At 36.6% G+C, this 14268-nt stretch overlaps 2 protein-coding genes across 2 annotated transcripts; one reads left to right on the top strand and one right to left on the bottom strand.

The window, feature by feature from the left end:
• Window positions 1-1630: 1630 nt before the first annotated feature.
• Window positions 1631-5194, bottom strand: pfdn1 (prefoldin subunit 1). Its single transcript, XM_041801849.1, has 4 exons — window positions 5094-5194; window positions 2862-3028; window positions 2615-2699; window positions 1631-1914 (listed from the first exon to the last, which is right to left on the bottom strand). The coding sequence occupies exons 1-4, from the start codon at window positions 5124-5126 to the stop codon at window positions 1831-1833; spliced, it is 369 nt and encodes a 122-aa protein (XP_041657783.1). The 5' UTR covers window positions 5127-5194; the 3' UTR covers window positions 1631-1830.
• A 1964-nt stretch (window positions 5195-7158) lies between these two features.
• Window positions 7159-13780, top strand: zgc:110540 (deoxynucleoside kinase). Its single transcript, XM_041800695.1, has 8 exons — window positions 7159-7386; window positions 11072-11190; window positions 11325-11408; window positions 11715-11824; window positions 12073-12220; window positions 12413-12528; window positions 12692-12791; window positions 12906-13780. Exons 1-8 carry the CDS (start codon window positions 7284-7286, stop codon window positions 12930-12932), a joined length of 807 nt encoding a protein of 268 aa, XP_041656629.1. The 5' UTR covers window positions 7159-7283; the 3' UTR covers window positions 12933-13780.
• Window positions 13781-14268: the final 488 nt, after the last annotated feature.

The following is a 14268-nucleotide window of genomic DNA, read 5'->3' as shown; positions in this document are numbered from 1 at the left end:
GCCAGATAATCAGAAGTGATGTTTTATGTCCTTTACAGGTTTAACCCTTGTGCCCTCCTCAAATTTACCCTCTTTACACCTTTGAGGCAAAAATGTACACGTACAAAAAAATTGCCATTAAATCACCATACGTCAATATTTTTTCTACTTTTTTTTTCATAAATCTCTTTAACAACTTCAGACCTGCTCAAATCTACCAAACATTGAATAATTTTCAAGATTTTAACCCTTTAAATGCCAGTTTGATTATTTGAAATATTTTATTTTTTACAGCAAAAAACGCAAAAAGTGGATTATTTTCCATATAATAAATAGTAAAAAGATGGGGATTTGGGGGTGATAATAGTCTTGGATGGGTCAGAGATTAGCAACAAAATTGATTTGATTGCATTAATATTTTTTACATAAGGTCAGAAATACCCTCCTGACATCTTCGAGGCAAAAATGCCCCCATTGACTTCCATTAAAACCACATTTTTTTAATCTCACTGTCATTGCAGTATAAAATCATGCATTCTTTAATGTCAGCAATTCAATGTGAAGAAGTCTAGTGAAATTCGATATTTTTACCGTATTCCACCAGATTCAAACATTTACTCATTGTAGGACCATGCATGACATTATTGTATTTTTGCCCGTTATATTATGAAATATTAAAAAAATATAAGGGCAATAAAATCAATTTTGTTGCTAATTTTTGACTCATCCAAGACTCTCATCAGCACCAAAGCCCTTTCTTTCCACTATTAATTTCATGGAAAATAATTCACGTTTTATGTGTTTTGTAGTAAAAAATGAAATATTTCAAATAATCAAACTGGCATTTAAAGGGTTAAAATCTTGAAAATTATTCAATGTTTGGTAGTTTTGAGCAAGTCTGAAGTTAAAAAGATTTATGGAAAAAAAGTAGAAAAAAACAATGATGAATGGTGATTAAATAGCAGTTTTTTTGTACATGTACATTTTTTGCCTCGAAGGTGTCCAGAGGGTACAAAATTCACTGAGAGAGTATGAATGACATTTAAGAGTAAAACGTGTTGGATTTCAAAACTTTAACTAGAAAGAAAAGTTCCTGTAAAAATTCATGCCACAAGCTGTAAAATTGAAAAAATGATCAAAAATGTTTTTAAAAAATTGAGAAAAATTGACAAAAATGCCCGAGAAGGGCACAAGGGTTAAATTTGAACAGTGTATAAAAGAAACTTCAGATGAAAATACAAATATAAAGATAAAATTACCATTAAAACCATTCTGTCTGCAGTTACGGCCAGAGTGAGCCAAATAGACATCAGAACCACTGACTAAAATATCTGAAGTGACATCAAACTCTGACTTTAGTTACTCTTTAAATCAAACTCTGGCTTTAGTTACTCTTTAATCAAACTCTGGCTTTAGTTACTCTTTAATCAAACTCTGGCTTTAGTTACTCTTTAATCAAACTCTGGCTTTAGTTACTCTTTAAACCAAACTCTGGCTTTAGTTACTCTTTAAATCAAACTCTGGCTTTAGTTACTCTTTAAATCAAACTCTGACTTTAGTTACTTCTTAAATCAAACTCTGGCTTTAGTTACTCTTTAAATCAAACTCTGGCTTTAGTTACTCTTTCAATAAAGACATACAGGGAGGAGAGTGAAGCTTCCACATTTTAATAAGAACAAACAGATATAAATACAGTTGATGATGGTGCATGACTGGATGTTTTATAGTTGTGTATTTCAGATCCGTGCCTCAATAGTGTGAAATGCAGGTGTGTTTAAATAGTGGGTTTTGAAGGTGTGTATTTTAGGTGTGTGTTAATAGTGTGTATTGTAAGTGTGTGTTTGTTGCGTATCACTGGGCTCTCCTGGACAGCAGCATCTCTCTGATGTTGTCTTCTGCTTCCTTTACGCTGCGTTCGAGGTACACCTTCTTCTGCTGGAAATCACAGAACTCACAGTTAGACCATTTAACACACACAGAGTTACACCACTCAGTCAGCTGATCATCCTCAGACCATCCCTGACCCCCTTTAAACCTCCCATTAACATCCTGTTGGTCATTTAGATACAAGTTATCTATCCTCAATGCTCTGTGTGGATGAACCTCAATGTGGACTAAAACCAGTCTGATACCTGGTACCTCAGACTACAGAGCTGGTCTAGAAGAAACCAGTCTGATACCTGGTACCTCAGACTACAGAGCTGGTCTAGAAGAAACCAGTCTGATACCTGGTACCTCAGACTACAGACCTGTCCAGACCAGTGACTCATTATGAAAAAGTAAGAAAATTGTTTCCACTGTTTTTTTGTGGATCTCCAGTTTGAACTGGACTTTAGATGGACTGGTTGTAGAGAGGCTGCCATACTGGTCCACATTAAAGACCACCCCATCTACGTGATCTGCTGCTTTCTGGTAGTAAACTAAAGTCATGGCTTTATTTATGTCCATCCCGCCTCACTCGGAGTACTGCGGACTTCAGAGATCTGGATAACTGGTCTCAGCTCAGTAAGCAGAGACGGTCTACTTTGGTACCAGTTTGACACTAAATGCCTTTAAACAAAAATGGGAGCGTCAAGTGTGGTACACCTGGACAGGTAACAGTGGGCGTGTCAGAGAGCCCGGAGTGAATCTGTACCTCCAGTTCTTTGATCTTCTCGTCAGCTGTTTTCTGTTTGTCCATCAGCTGATTGTTGATCTCTTCCTTGGACTGAAGGATGAACCTGAAAACACACGACCATGAACTTGATGAACACCTGTGCAGGTAATGCTGGCTACCCTATAAACACACTGTTATTAATCATAACTACTGACAGCTTCTGTGAAATCTCTGGTCTGGTGTGGAGCCCGCCTGAGCAAACATGGTGGATAAGATGGAGACTCACATGCGTCCGACCCCTTCGTAGAGCCTGGTGTTGTCCGGTAGCGTTGTGATTTCAGCGTGGGTCAGCTTGGCGTGTTTCTGAACCCGGGTCAGCTGATCGATCTGAAGGTCGGCCAGTTTCACCTTCTGCTGGGTGTCAATCATCTTCACCTGGAGCTCCGTAAATGCCTACAACAGAGAGGTCTCACTCTGTCAATGAGACATGAAATAAAGCCTACAACAGAGAGGTCTCACTCTGTCAAAAAGACATGAAATAGAGCCTACAACAGAGAGGTCTCACTCTTTTAAGAAAACATATATTAAGCCTACAACAGAGAGGTCTCACTCTGTTTAAAAAAAAATCTTTGTAATTTTTTGCAAATAACTTTCTGTGGTTTACTCAATTAGAAGCCCTGGATGTCTCCATGGTTCTCTCAGCTGTGTGGACATATTTCAATTTTTTCCTTAATTTACCGGTTATCCATAAACCACCACTGTATGACATCATTCACTGATAACATCCTCTTGTTTTAGCTGTAGTAATGTGACTCTACAGATAAACACAGTCTCAGCTGTTACACTGATTTTGGTCCGCTGTCTCACATTAGATATAAATTTTAATGAAAGTATAAATGGAAAGAGCTCAACGTGGTTCAAACTGGACAGCTGCTCACTTTACTTCATTGCAACGAAAAAACAAGGATGCCAATAGTTGTATATGTAGGGTGCATTCAAAGAAGGCACCGCAGCATGATATATAATTGCAGAAATTTGTGATGTAAACAGTGAGATGTGCCAATGCTGAAGTTGCCGCCAGATATCACTGTTTTTACTGAGAATAAAACCCCAAAGCTTTGAACCTTTTTCGGGACATCTAGAAAGAAAACCCAAATGTTTCAGGAGGCTTAATCTGCCCATCACTACCCTGTAGAGCAGTGGTTCTCAACCTTTTCAGTCCTCGACCCCCAAAATAAAGGTGCCAGAGACTGAGGACCCCCACTGTACCTGAAGGAGGCTGAACACAGACCTGAACATTCTAGAAAAGTCATGTGCAGACATGGCTGCCCATTGGGGGGGGGGGGATAAATGGGAGAGCTTTCTGGGGCCCAGCCATACTGGGGGCCAGCAAACTCATGGTCCATTGTAAAGTTAAGCTTTGGTGTTTTAGATATAACCTGAATAATAACCACTCTTATCAATAAAACAAATTTTAATTCATTTGTGTAGTAAGTTGCCCTCCTTTAAAAATGTAAATCTTTTGTTGAAAACAGAATTAAGGTATATTAACAATAGCTAAAATGGGTTCATAATGGTCAAAAATGGTGGGAAAGGTGGTGAAATTAGATTTTGAAAGTAGCAGAAATGGGTTAGAAATGCCAAAAATTCAATTAAAGTGGCAAAATAACAAAAAAAGGGGGCAAAATGGGTAAAAGTGTCAAAAATGGAGCATACAAAGTGGTAAAAGGAGATTCAAAAGTGGCTGAAATGGCGTTAAAGTGGCAAAAACAGGTGGAAATTTGGTGAAATGGGATGAAAATTGAGGCAGAAACAGTCAGAAACTGGAAAAAATGGGCATATCAAATTGTGAAATGAGGCCTAAAAAGTGGTAAAGGGAGTTAATAGTGGCAATAATATGTCAACAAAGCCAACAATAGGCAGAGAGTGGCAAGATTTGTTTTAGAAGTGGCAAAAACAGACAGAAAAGAAGTGGTGGAAAGGGTTTAAAATTGACAAAAAAAATGGTTTTATGTTGCAAAAATGTTTAAAAATTGGTGAGAAAAAAAGATGAAAAGGGGTTAAAATTTGGTAAAATTGATGTAAAGTGGCAACAGTGTAATTTAAAAATGTTCTTAGTTTTTAAGGCGTCTGGAGACCCCCTCTCAGTGTCTCGCGACCCCAAATGGGGTCCCGACCCCAATGTTGGGAACCACTGCTGTAGAGGATCTATTACTGTAGCTTTCTCTGAGAGTCTACACAACAACATACTGGCCTGATAAACTTAGATTAGAACCTAACGAAGATTCATCTAGCTTTGGGATTAGCTCCTAATGCTAACAGTAAGCATTAAGAGCTAACAGCTAGCATTATGGGCTAACAACTAGCATTAAGAGCTAACAGCTAGCTCTATTAGCGCTAACTCCTCAATTAGCTAACCTGCCGTTATCTCGGATCAGGTATCGTCCCGCTCATCCTCTCTCAGGGGTCATGTGACAGACAGACAGACAGGCGTTAAAAAGACAGGTAAACCTGTTACCTTCTTTAGCTCGAGGTCTATGGGCGCTGCCATCTTCACCAACGAGATTGATTCAAACACTGCGCATGTGCGAAGGCTTCTTCTTCTTCTCTAGGTTGATGGCGGTTCGCAACCAACTTGAATAAGTGCATACCGCCACCTACTGTGCATGAGTGTGCAACTAACCGGTGACATTTACTTCAGGTTACATTCTAAATTCTTACAAAGTAAAAATGGAAGAATAAGAAAATTCTTACAAAGTAAAAATGGAAGAATAAGAAAGTTCTAATCCTTTCTTTTAGGTAGACTAAAAGACATGTGCAAAGTCGATGCTCTTCTTCTTCTTCTTCTTCTGCAGTTGCTGGCAGTTTAGACCTATCTTGCCGTATTACTGCACTCTACAGGCGAATTAAAATCATGTATTCAGTTCCTGATATTCTAGAGCTGTGGTTCTCAAATGGTGTGGAACGGCTCACCAGTGTGCCTTGACATGTTTCTTGGTGTGCCTTGGGAATTTGTACAACCATGCTTGATTACTACTGTAAAACCAAAAACAAAAAACAAACAAACAAAAAAAAAAACTATAAAGGTACCTTTGCATGTGTTTTCACTGATATTTGAGTATTGTATCTAAACTTGCACACATCACATAATATCAAACTATAAAAAACTTGAACAACCTCTTTGAAAACATTTTTTTCTGCTTCATTTCTGATCTTTTCTAACTATTTGCTACAGCAGATTGCTTTAATTAACAAATGTGAATATGGCGGACAAAGTTGAAATGTAGACTGAAAAAAAAAACGTACATTTTAGCTTGTATTTGTTTAAATTGGTTGTTTCTTAATGGTGTAGCTGTGCGTTGTGAATTTGATTAACCATGCTTTATTACTGCAACTTAACACCAAGTAAAGAAACACGTTAAAGAGGGAATTTGCATGTATTTAAGCATGGTGTGCCTTGAGATTTTGGCTTGGTCTCAGGGGTGCCTTGAGCAAAGAAAGTCTGAAAATCACTGTTCTACAGCAATAGTTCTCAACTTAAAGGACCCTCTTGGGGGGTGTGAGATATACCAGACAGCTGTGTTGCCATTTTAACCTATTTTGGCAATTTTTCAGCCCATCTTAATTCTGTTTTCAAGAGAAGGCATTTACATTATTTTAATGAATGTGACCATGCCACAAATAAATAAAAATATACTTGTTGCTGCGACAAGAGTGGTTATCATTCTGGTATATAAAAAAAAAGGTTATCACAGTTTAACTTTTACAATGATCATGATTTTTGCTGACCGATCAAAGTTTTATTGGTAAGAGAGAATTTCTCATGTCTGATAGTTAGCAAATAAATTGTTTCTGTGTATTTTCTACTGAATTCAGATGTGAGAACGTTTTTGAGGACCGCTACAGTCACACAGCTCTCTGATCTGAGTGTTTTCTAATTATGAATTCTGATTTAACCTCAACATCCCAGCCTGAACCTGGTTCACTTCACTGAGTCTTTACAGTTTACAGAAAAAACAAAAACAAAAAGAAAAAAACACGGAATAACCCCCAACTGACAGTCAATAAGTTAATATCTTTGGTGTTTATAAAAAAAAAAGTGAATGAATTCAATTTAATTCGATTATTTTTTCTATATTCATTTATAATTTATTTGCCTAGCTACCTATTAATTCATTTATTCATGTATTTCATAATAATAATAATAACAATAATAATGATAATAATAATAATAATAATAAATAACAATAATAATGATAATAACAACAACAACAATAATAATAAAACATGTAACATGCAACACAAATCATAAAGCAGAATTAGGTAAATGTTTAAAACCTAGATGAAATCTAAAGGAATGTTTAAAACAATTTTAAAAACATTTAACATCGTTCATGTCTGTTTAATTCAGGCAGATCTGGTTTGATAGTTTTTTGTGGTTCTAATTCAACTCTTTTAATTCTTTGATGATTTTGTGTTCAATTTTAAATTAAACAGGATGAAAATAAAAAAACCAAAAATCTAAATAAACTTTGCGTTAAGGCCCGCCCCCGGAAACGGAAATCCTTCTGCGCGCGGAATTCAACTTAAGACCAGCGTGCGTCGGGCAGCCTCGCGCTCAGACGGTCCGGTAACCATCCCCGGTGCGGAGAAGAAAAATCAGCGGGACAAACAAACGAAGGTGAGGACGAAGGAGACGGACACAGACATGGCGACTCCTCCGAAGAGAGTCCGCAGCGTTCCCGCCAGTCCTCCGATGAGAGAGAGCTGTGTCCGCAGAGAGAAGAAGATCTCCATCGAGGGAAACATCGGTGAGTTCTGGAACGCCATCAGAGTTACAGCGATGAGTTTAGTACCGATGGGAGGGGGACAGGGATCAATGCGGATTAATGGGTCAGTAATGGATCAATAATGGGTCAATAACGGATCAATAATGTGGTGTCTAGACCGGGATAATGCCTGCTAACCCGGGAAACAAACACTGTACCGTTAATGTTTAAAGATCCTCCCGCCTTCACCCAGCTGAAGGCGCCAAAATAGATAATAGTCGACACTCTACTGTACTTTAAAAACACAAGACTAGTCAAAGACACAGAACACCACAATTGTTTACTATTAAAATAAATATAGAGTAAATACAGAGTAAATACAATTACTAATGTAGAGTAAATACAGGGTAAATATAAAGACTAATGTAGAGTAAATACAGGGTAAATATAAAGACTAATGTAGAGTAAATACAGGGTAAATATAAAGACTAATGTAGAGTAAATACAGGATAAATATAAAGACTAATGTAGAGCAAATACAGGGTAAATATAAAGACTAATGTAGAGTAAATACAGGGTAAGTATAAAGACTAATGTAGAGTAAATACAGGGTAAGTATAAAGACTAATGTAGAGTAAATACAGGATAAATATAAAGACTAATGTAGAGCAAATACAGGATAAATATAAAGACTAATGTAGAGTAAATACAGGATAAATATAAAGACTAATGTAGAGTAAATACAGGGTAAATATAAAGACTAATGTAGAGCAAATACAGGGTAAATATAAAGACTAATGTAGAGTAAATACAGGGTAAATATAAAGACTAATGTAGAGCAAATACAGGGTAAATATAAAGACTAATGTAGAGCAAATACAGGATAAATATAAAGACTAATGTAGAGCAAATACAGGATAAATATAAAGACTAATGTAGAGTAAATACAGGGTAAATATAAAGACTAATGTAGAGCAAATACAGGGTAAATATAAAGACTAATGTAGAGTAAATACAGGATAAATATAAAGACTAATGTAGAGTAAATACAGGATAAATATAAAGACTAATGTAGAGTAAATACAGGATAAATATAAAGACTAATGTAGAGTAAATACAGGGTAAATATAAAGACTAATGTAGAGCAAATACAGGGTAAATATAAAGACTAATGTAGAGTAAATACAGGGTAAATATAAAGACTAATGTAGAGCAAATACAGGGTAAATATAAAGACTAATGTAGAGTAAATACAGGATAAATATAAAGACTAATGTAGAGTAAATACAGGGTAAATATAAAGACTAATGTAGAGTAAATACAGGATAAATATAAAGACTAATGTAGAGTAAATACAGGGTAAATATAAAGACTAATGTAGAGCAAATACAGGGTAAATATAAAGACTAATGTAGAGTAAATACAGGGTAAGTATAAAGACTAATGTAGAGTAAATACAGGGTAAATATAAAGACTAATGTAGAGTAAATACAGGGTAAATATAAAGACTAATGTAGAGTAAATACAGGGTAAATATAAAGACTAATGTAGAGTAAATACAGGGTAAATATAAAGACTAATGTAGAGTAAATACAGGATAAATATAAAGACTAATGTAGAGTAAATACAGGGTAAATATAAAGACTAATGTAGAGTAAATACAGGGTAAGTATAAAGACTAATGTAGAGTAAATACAGGGTAAATATAAAGACTAATGTAGAGTAAATACAGGATAAATATAAAGACTAATGTAGAGTAAATACAGGGTAAATATAAAGACTAATGTAGAGTAAATACAGGATAAATATAAAGACTAATGTAGAGTAAATACAGGGTAAATATAAAGACTAATGTAGAGTAAATACAGGGTAAATATAAAGACTAATGTAGAGTAAATACAGGATAAATATAAAGACTAATGTAGAGTAAATACAGGGTAAATATAAAGACTAATGTAGAGTAAATACAGGGTAAATATAAAGACTAATGTAGAGTAAATACAGGATAAATATAAAGACTAATGTAGAGTAAATACAGGGTAAATATAAAGACTAATGTAGAGTAAATACAGGATAAATATAAAGACTAATGTAGAGTAAATACAGGGTAAATATAAAGACTAATGTAGAGTAAATACAGGATAAATATAAAGACTAATGTAGAGTAAATACAGGGTAAATATAAAGACTAATGTAGAGTAAATACAGGGTAAATATAAAGACTAATGTAGAGTAAATACAGGGTAAATATAAAGACTAATGTAGAGTAAATACAGGGTAAATATAAAGACTAATGTAGAGTAAATACAGGGTAAATATAAAGACTAATGTAGAGTAAATACAGGATAAATATAAAGACTAATGTAGAGTAAATACAGGGTAAATATAAAGACTAATGTAGAGTAAATACAGGGTAAGTATAAAGACTAATGTAGAGTAAATACAGGGTAAATATAAAGACTAATGTAGAGTAAATACAGGATAAATATAAAGACTAATGTAGAGTAAATACAGGGTAAATATAAAGACTAATGTAGAGTAAATACAGGATAAATATAAAGACTAATGTAGAGTAAATACAGGGTAAATATAAAGACTAATGTAGAGTAAATACAGGGTAAATATAAAGACTAATGTAGAGTAAATACAGGATAAATATAAAGACTAATGTAGAGTAAATACAGGGTAAATATAAAGACTAATGTAGAGTAAATACAGGGTAAATATAAAGACTAATGTAGAGTAAATACAGGATAAATATAAAGACTAATGTAGAGTAAATACAGGGTAAATATAAAGACTAATGTAGAGTAAATACAGGATAAATATAAAGACTAATGTAGAGTAAATACAGGGTAAATATAAAGACTAATGTAGAGTAAATACAGGATAAATATAAAGACTAATGTAGAGTAAATACAGGGTAAATATAAAGACTAATGTAGAGTAAATACAGGGTAAATATAAAGACTAATGTAGAGTAAATACAGGGTAAATATAAAGACTAATGTAGAGTAAATACAGGGTAAATATAAAGACTAATGTTACTTCACCCGTGTTCCCTTCTTTGATCTTCCTTTTTTGATCAGAACATAAAACAAAAAAAGGACCTGGATCTGAAAAAGAGATGAACACAGTTTTGGTTTTTATTGATTCCTGATATAATCTGAATAGCCTTAAAGAGCCAAGATTAGTGTTTTTCATTGTCTTATTTTTACTGTTTTTTAACATTAACAGTCAAACAGTTTGTTTATTTTGGTCAAAAATCTTTTGGCTGTAAAATACCCTGAGCTAAGAGACACTAGAGCTGGGCGATATGGCCTAGAATTAAAATCACAGTAGTTTTGTCCTTCATGAGAACAGTCTTTTATCACAGAGTTAAAACATTTAAATGATTATTCGGGTGTTTTTACGCTCTTCATCCTCTAAAACAAACCTGTGATGTCAGACTGAACAGAGTTTAAGATCACTAAATAATAGTTTCATAGTCTCTAATAACGGATCCTGTAGTCTAGATTTAATTTCTCTCCTGCTGAGGGGGGTCTGACTGTTATTGACTTTACCTTATTCACTGATGTGGGCCTTCAAAATAAAATACTCTTATATTCTAAATAATAACACCAACATAATCAGACTTGAGTTCAAAGTATTGTCCTTACACAAAATAAAGTACAGTAACTACTGCGCCCTCTATGGGTCATTGACTAATCCCAACCCTATCTCTCAGCTGCAGGAAAGTCTACGTTCGTACGTCTCCTACAGGGGGCGTCAGAGGACTGGGAGGTGATCCCTGAGCCCATCGGGAAATGGTGCAACGTCCAGAATGAGGGTGAAGACATTTACCAGGTAAACATCCACCCCCCACCTCTCCAGACAGAAGGATAAGATATCTTAAGACGCTTTACAAAGATTTATGTGGTCTTAGCTGAACAGGCAGCAGGTACCTGTAACTCTGGTTCTCATTGGTCACCTGTCTGTAGGAGCTGAGCTCGTCTCAGAAGAGTGGGGGGAACCTGCTGCAGATGTTGTACGACAAACCAAGCCGCTGGTCCTACACCTTCCAGGTAACTATGACATCATACAAAAGAGGCGGTTACACTCTCACCTGATTGGATAAAAACAATAGCGGCATTAACATGAAAACTGAACCCTTTGTTGTGTGTTTAAATTACAAGATGGCTCTTTTTATGATAACCTCTGTGCACACACATCCAAGAATAAAAACAACTCAGAACAAGGTAGAATCCAACTAAAGGGTTCAGTCTTAATCTGATACCACCATGGTGTAAATGTGGCCAAAAGTAATGACCAGAAATGAGCATGAAGAACGGGGTGATTGTTGAACCGTAAAACTCTCTCTCTCACTGTAGAGTTACGCCTGCCTCAGCAGGGTCCGCTCCCAACTTCAGTCTCCATCAGCCAAACTACAGCAGGCTGAACACCCCGTCCAGTTCTACGAACGCTCCGTCTACTCAGACAGGTAACAAAATACATCAGATGACAGAGTATGACCGGTGACAGAATAAGGCAGGGTAAAGATTATGACAGGCAACAGAAGACAACAGGAAACAGAAAAAGACCGGTAGCAGAAACAACAGGTGACAAAATAAGACGGGTAGCAGAATACAGAGGCTAACACACTCAGACATGTATCATGCTCCATGTATATAAAGTGCCCATTTACCTGTAACCATGGTGATGATGTATCTGTGTCTATTCTGTGTGTAGATACGTGTTTGCGTCCAACCTGTTTGAGAGTGGTCACCTATCAGAGACCGAGTGGAGCGTCTATCAGGACTGGCACACCTGGTTGCTGAACCAGTTTGAGCAAGACATCGCCCTTGATGCCATCATCTACCTGAGAGCACCTGTACAGGTACACTAACACCTGGGACCCATCTGATTACGCTTTTGTGGTGTCAGACATCAGTCCTCTCTCACCTTTATCCTGTTTGGTGCATTGAACCAGACTAATTAATTTAGCATGTATTGATGAACTGATGTTCAGTTCAGGAGACCCCGTCAGCATGCTGCCTTCATACTCTCTCTCTCTGTCTGTACATTTCAGCGCTGCATGCAACGCCTGTTACATCGGGGTCGAGAAGAGGAGTCGGGAATTCCTCTGGAGTATCTGGAACAGCTTCACTTCAAACACGAGGCCTGGCTCTACCACAGAAACATGAGGTAACCACTGAGCACGCTCAGAACATGACACTAAGAGAGCAGGCTTTAAATTTGTGATGTAATGAGCACTCTGCCTGTACATATCTTTTTAAAAGTGAGTCCTAATGATGTGTTCAGGGTCATAGAGTGGAAACGGACGTTACAGTACTGTGTTTGTGTGCAGGTTGGACTTCGAGTACTTGAATGACCTCCCTGTTCTGATTTTGGATGTTGACGACGACTTCAAGAAGGACCGCATCAAACAGGAAGTCATCATCGACAAGGTAGACCTATGACCCATACCTCTATTATACCCCCTAAGTAATCTTAAATTCTAGTTTATTGACCAAAATCCATTCATTTATAGGTGAATCAAGTTTGTTTTCTTCTTTTTTTAGGTCCGTGACTTCCTGTCCACTCTCTGAAACGTCTCTGTCCAATCACAGCAGCTGATTTCATCATGGACTCATCTTACTGGCCAGCTCAGAGCTGTCTTTGTTTGGTTGTCTGTGTTTTTACCACAGAGTTGAGAGCAGTTTTTGCTGAATGTTTTTATTTTTTTATTCTCTAAATGAACTTTAAAATTTTTGTACATAAACATGTAGCTGACATCTACAGCCGTCAGCTGAGTTTCTTATTTATCAGGTCATTTTGGAGGTCAACGCCCCCATTTACACCTCAAACTAACCTCCTTCATGGTCATTCAGATACCAGTGAGACATCTCTCTCACCTATGGTGGCCTGGAGGGCTCACATTAAAGCACATTCCCATTGCTCTGAAATCAGAAAACAGGAAAACAAACAGCTACGACTGAAATACAAGCAACACCATCACAGGAACACTGATGTTACTGAAGATGCATTAGTGAGACCTCCAGGCCACCGTACCCAGACAGTTCTTCTAAAGTTGCCAACTATGGCCAAATACAAAAAAAAGAGGGAGGAGGCTCCCAGCATCCCCAGCTTCACCAACATTCCATCCTTTGAAGGTGTCATGCTTTAAAGTTTTTAATCTGCTTTAAAGGATGGCATGTTTCACAAGCTTTGATGAAATATTTCTCGATGCTTTTTCAAAGATGACACCATCAGAGCTTGTTAAACATTCCATTCTTGCCTTGTTCATCCATCCCAGTCTAGGCCAGATTTTTTTGGTATCTGAATGACCCTAAATGCATCGTGAATGCTAAATGTAAACCATGTGTCAGTGAATGCTCCATGATGCCTTCAGGGAGCATGGTTTTCTCTGTAAATAAACATCAGACTGAAAGTGAAACCCTCGTCTGTGTTCACTGTCAGAAATCTGTGTTTCAATAAAGTTCAAGCAGTTTGTACCGAACAGAATAAAAGGATCAGGTTTCATGTGAATGAGCAGCAGGTGGCGTTATTCAGAGGTCACACCTGTTCATTGCATGAAGGTAAATGAGTTCTATTAGATTTGTCAGGCAGTCTTTGTGGTCACAGACACCTGCTGTGATGTCACATCCTGACAGCCAATCAGAGCAGAGTCCTCATACTGTAAACAAGTCAGTGTATGGTTCAACCCTTTATAAAGTAAGTAAAATAAATTTGATACCTTAGGTATATGGGTTACACATGAGCATAAGGATCTGTTGAAGTCTAACTTCCCACCTCTGTTATCAAATCATTAACAGCTGGAACCCCTGCCTTTGTCTTTAGGCGGAAGGATCAACATGATCAAAATCAGTGTACTTAAATAATATATATTACTTATACTTAGACAAATCTCGATTAAATACAGGG

Source organism: Cheilinus undulatus, linkage group 12 (genome assembly GCF_018320785.1).
Source record: "Cheilinus undulatus linkage group 12, ASM1832078v1, whole genome shotgun sequence".
Classification (NCBI taxonomy): Eukaryota; Metazoa; Chordata; class Actinopteri; order Labriformes; family Labridae; genus Cheilinus; species Cheilinus undulatus.
The sequence above is the reverse complement of the archived record's forward strand: the minus strand, read 5'-3'. Positions and strand labels throughout refer to the sequence as shown.

Excerpts from the sequence above, each read along its gene's own strand:
- pfdn1 (XM_041801849.1), bottom strand. The coding sequence starts at position 5,126 with ATGGCAGCGCCCATAGACCTCGAGCTAAAGAAG. Across the intron at positions 2,700-2,861 it reads TACGAAGGGGTCGGACGCAT|GTTCATCCTTCAGTCCAAGG; the intron begins GTGAGTCTCCAT and ends GTGTGTTTTCAG. Across the intron at positions 1,915-2,614 it reads AGAAGATCAAAGAACTGGAG|CAGAAGAAGGTGTACCTCGA; the intron begins GTACAGATTCAC and ends TGTGATTTCCAG.
- zgc:110540 (XM_041800695.1), top strand. The coding sequence starts at position 7,284 with ATGGCGACTCCTCCGAAGAGAGTCCGCAGCGTTCCCGCCAGTCCTCCG. Across the intron at positions 11,191-11,324 it reads AGGGTGAAGACATTTACCAG|GAGCTGAGCTCGTCTCAGAA; the intron begins GTAAACATCCAC and ends ACCTGTCTGTAG. Across the intron at positions 12,529-12,691 it reads CTCTACCACAGAAACATGAG|GTTGGACTTCGAGTACTTGA; the intron begins GTAACCACTGAG and ends GTTTGTGTGCAG.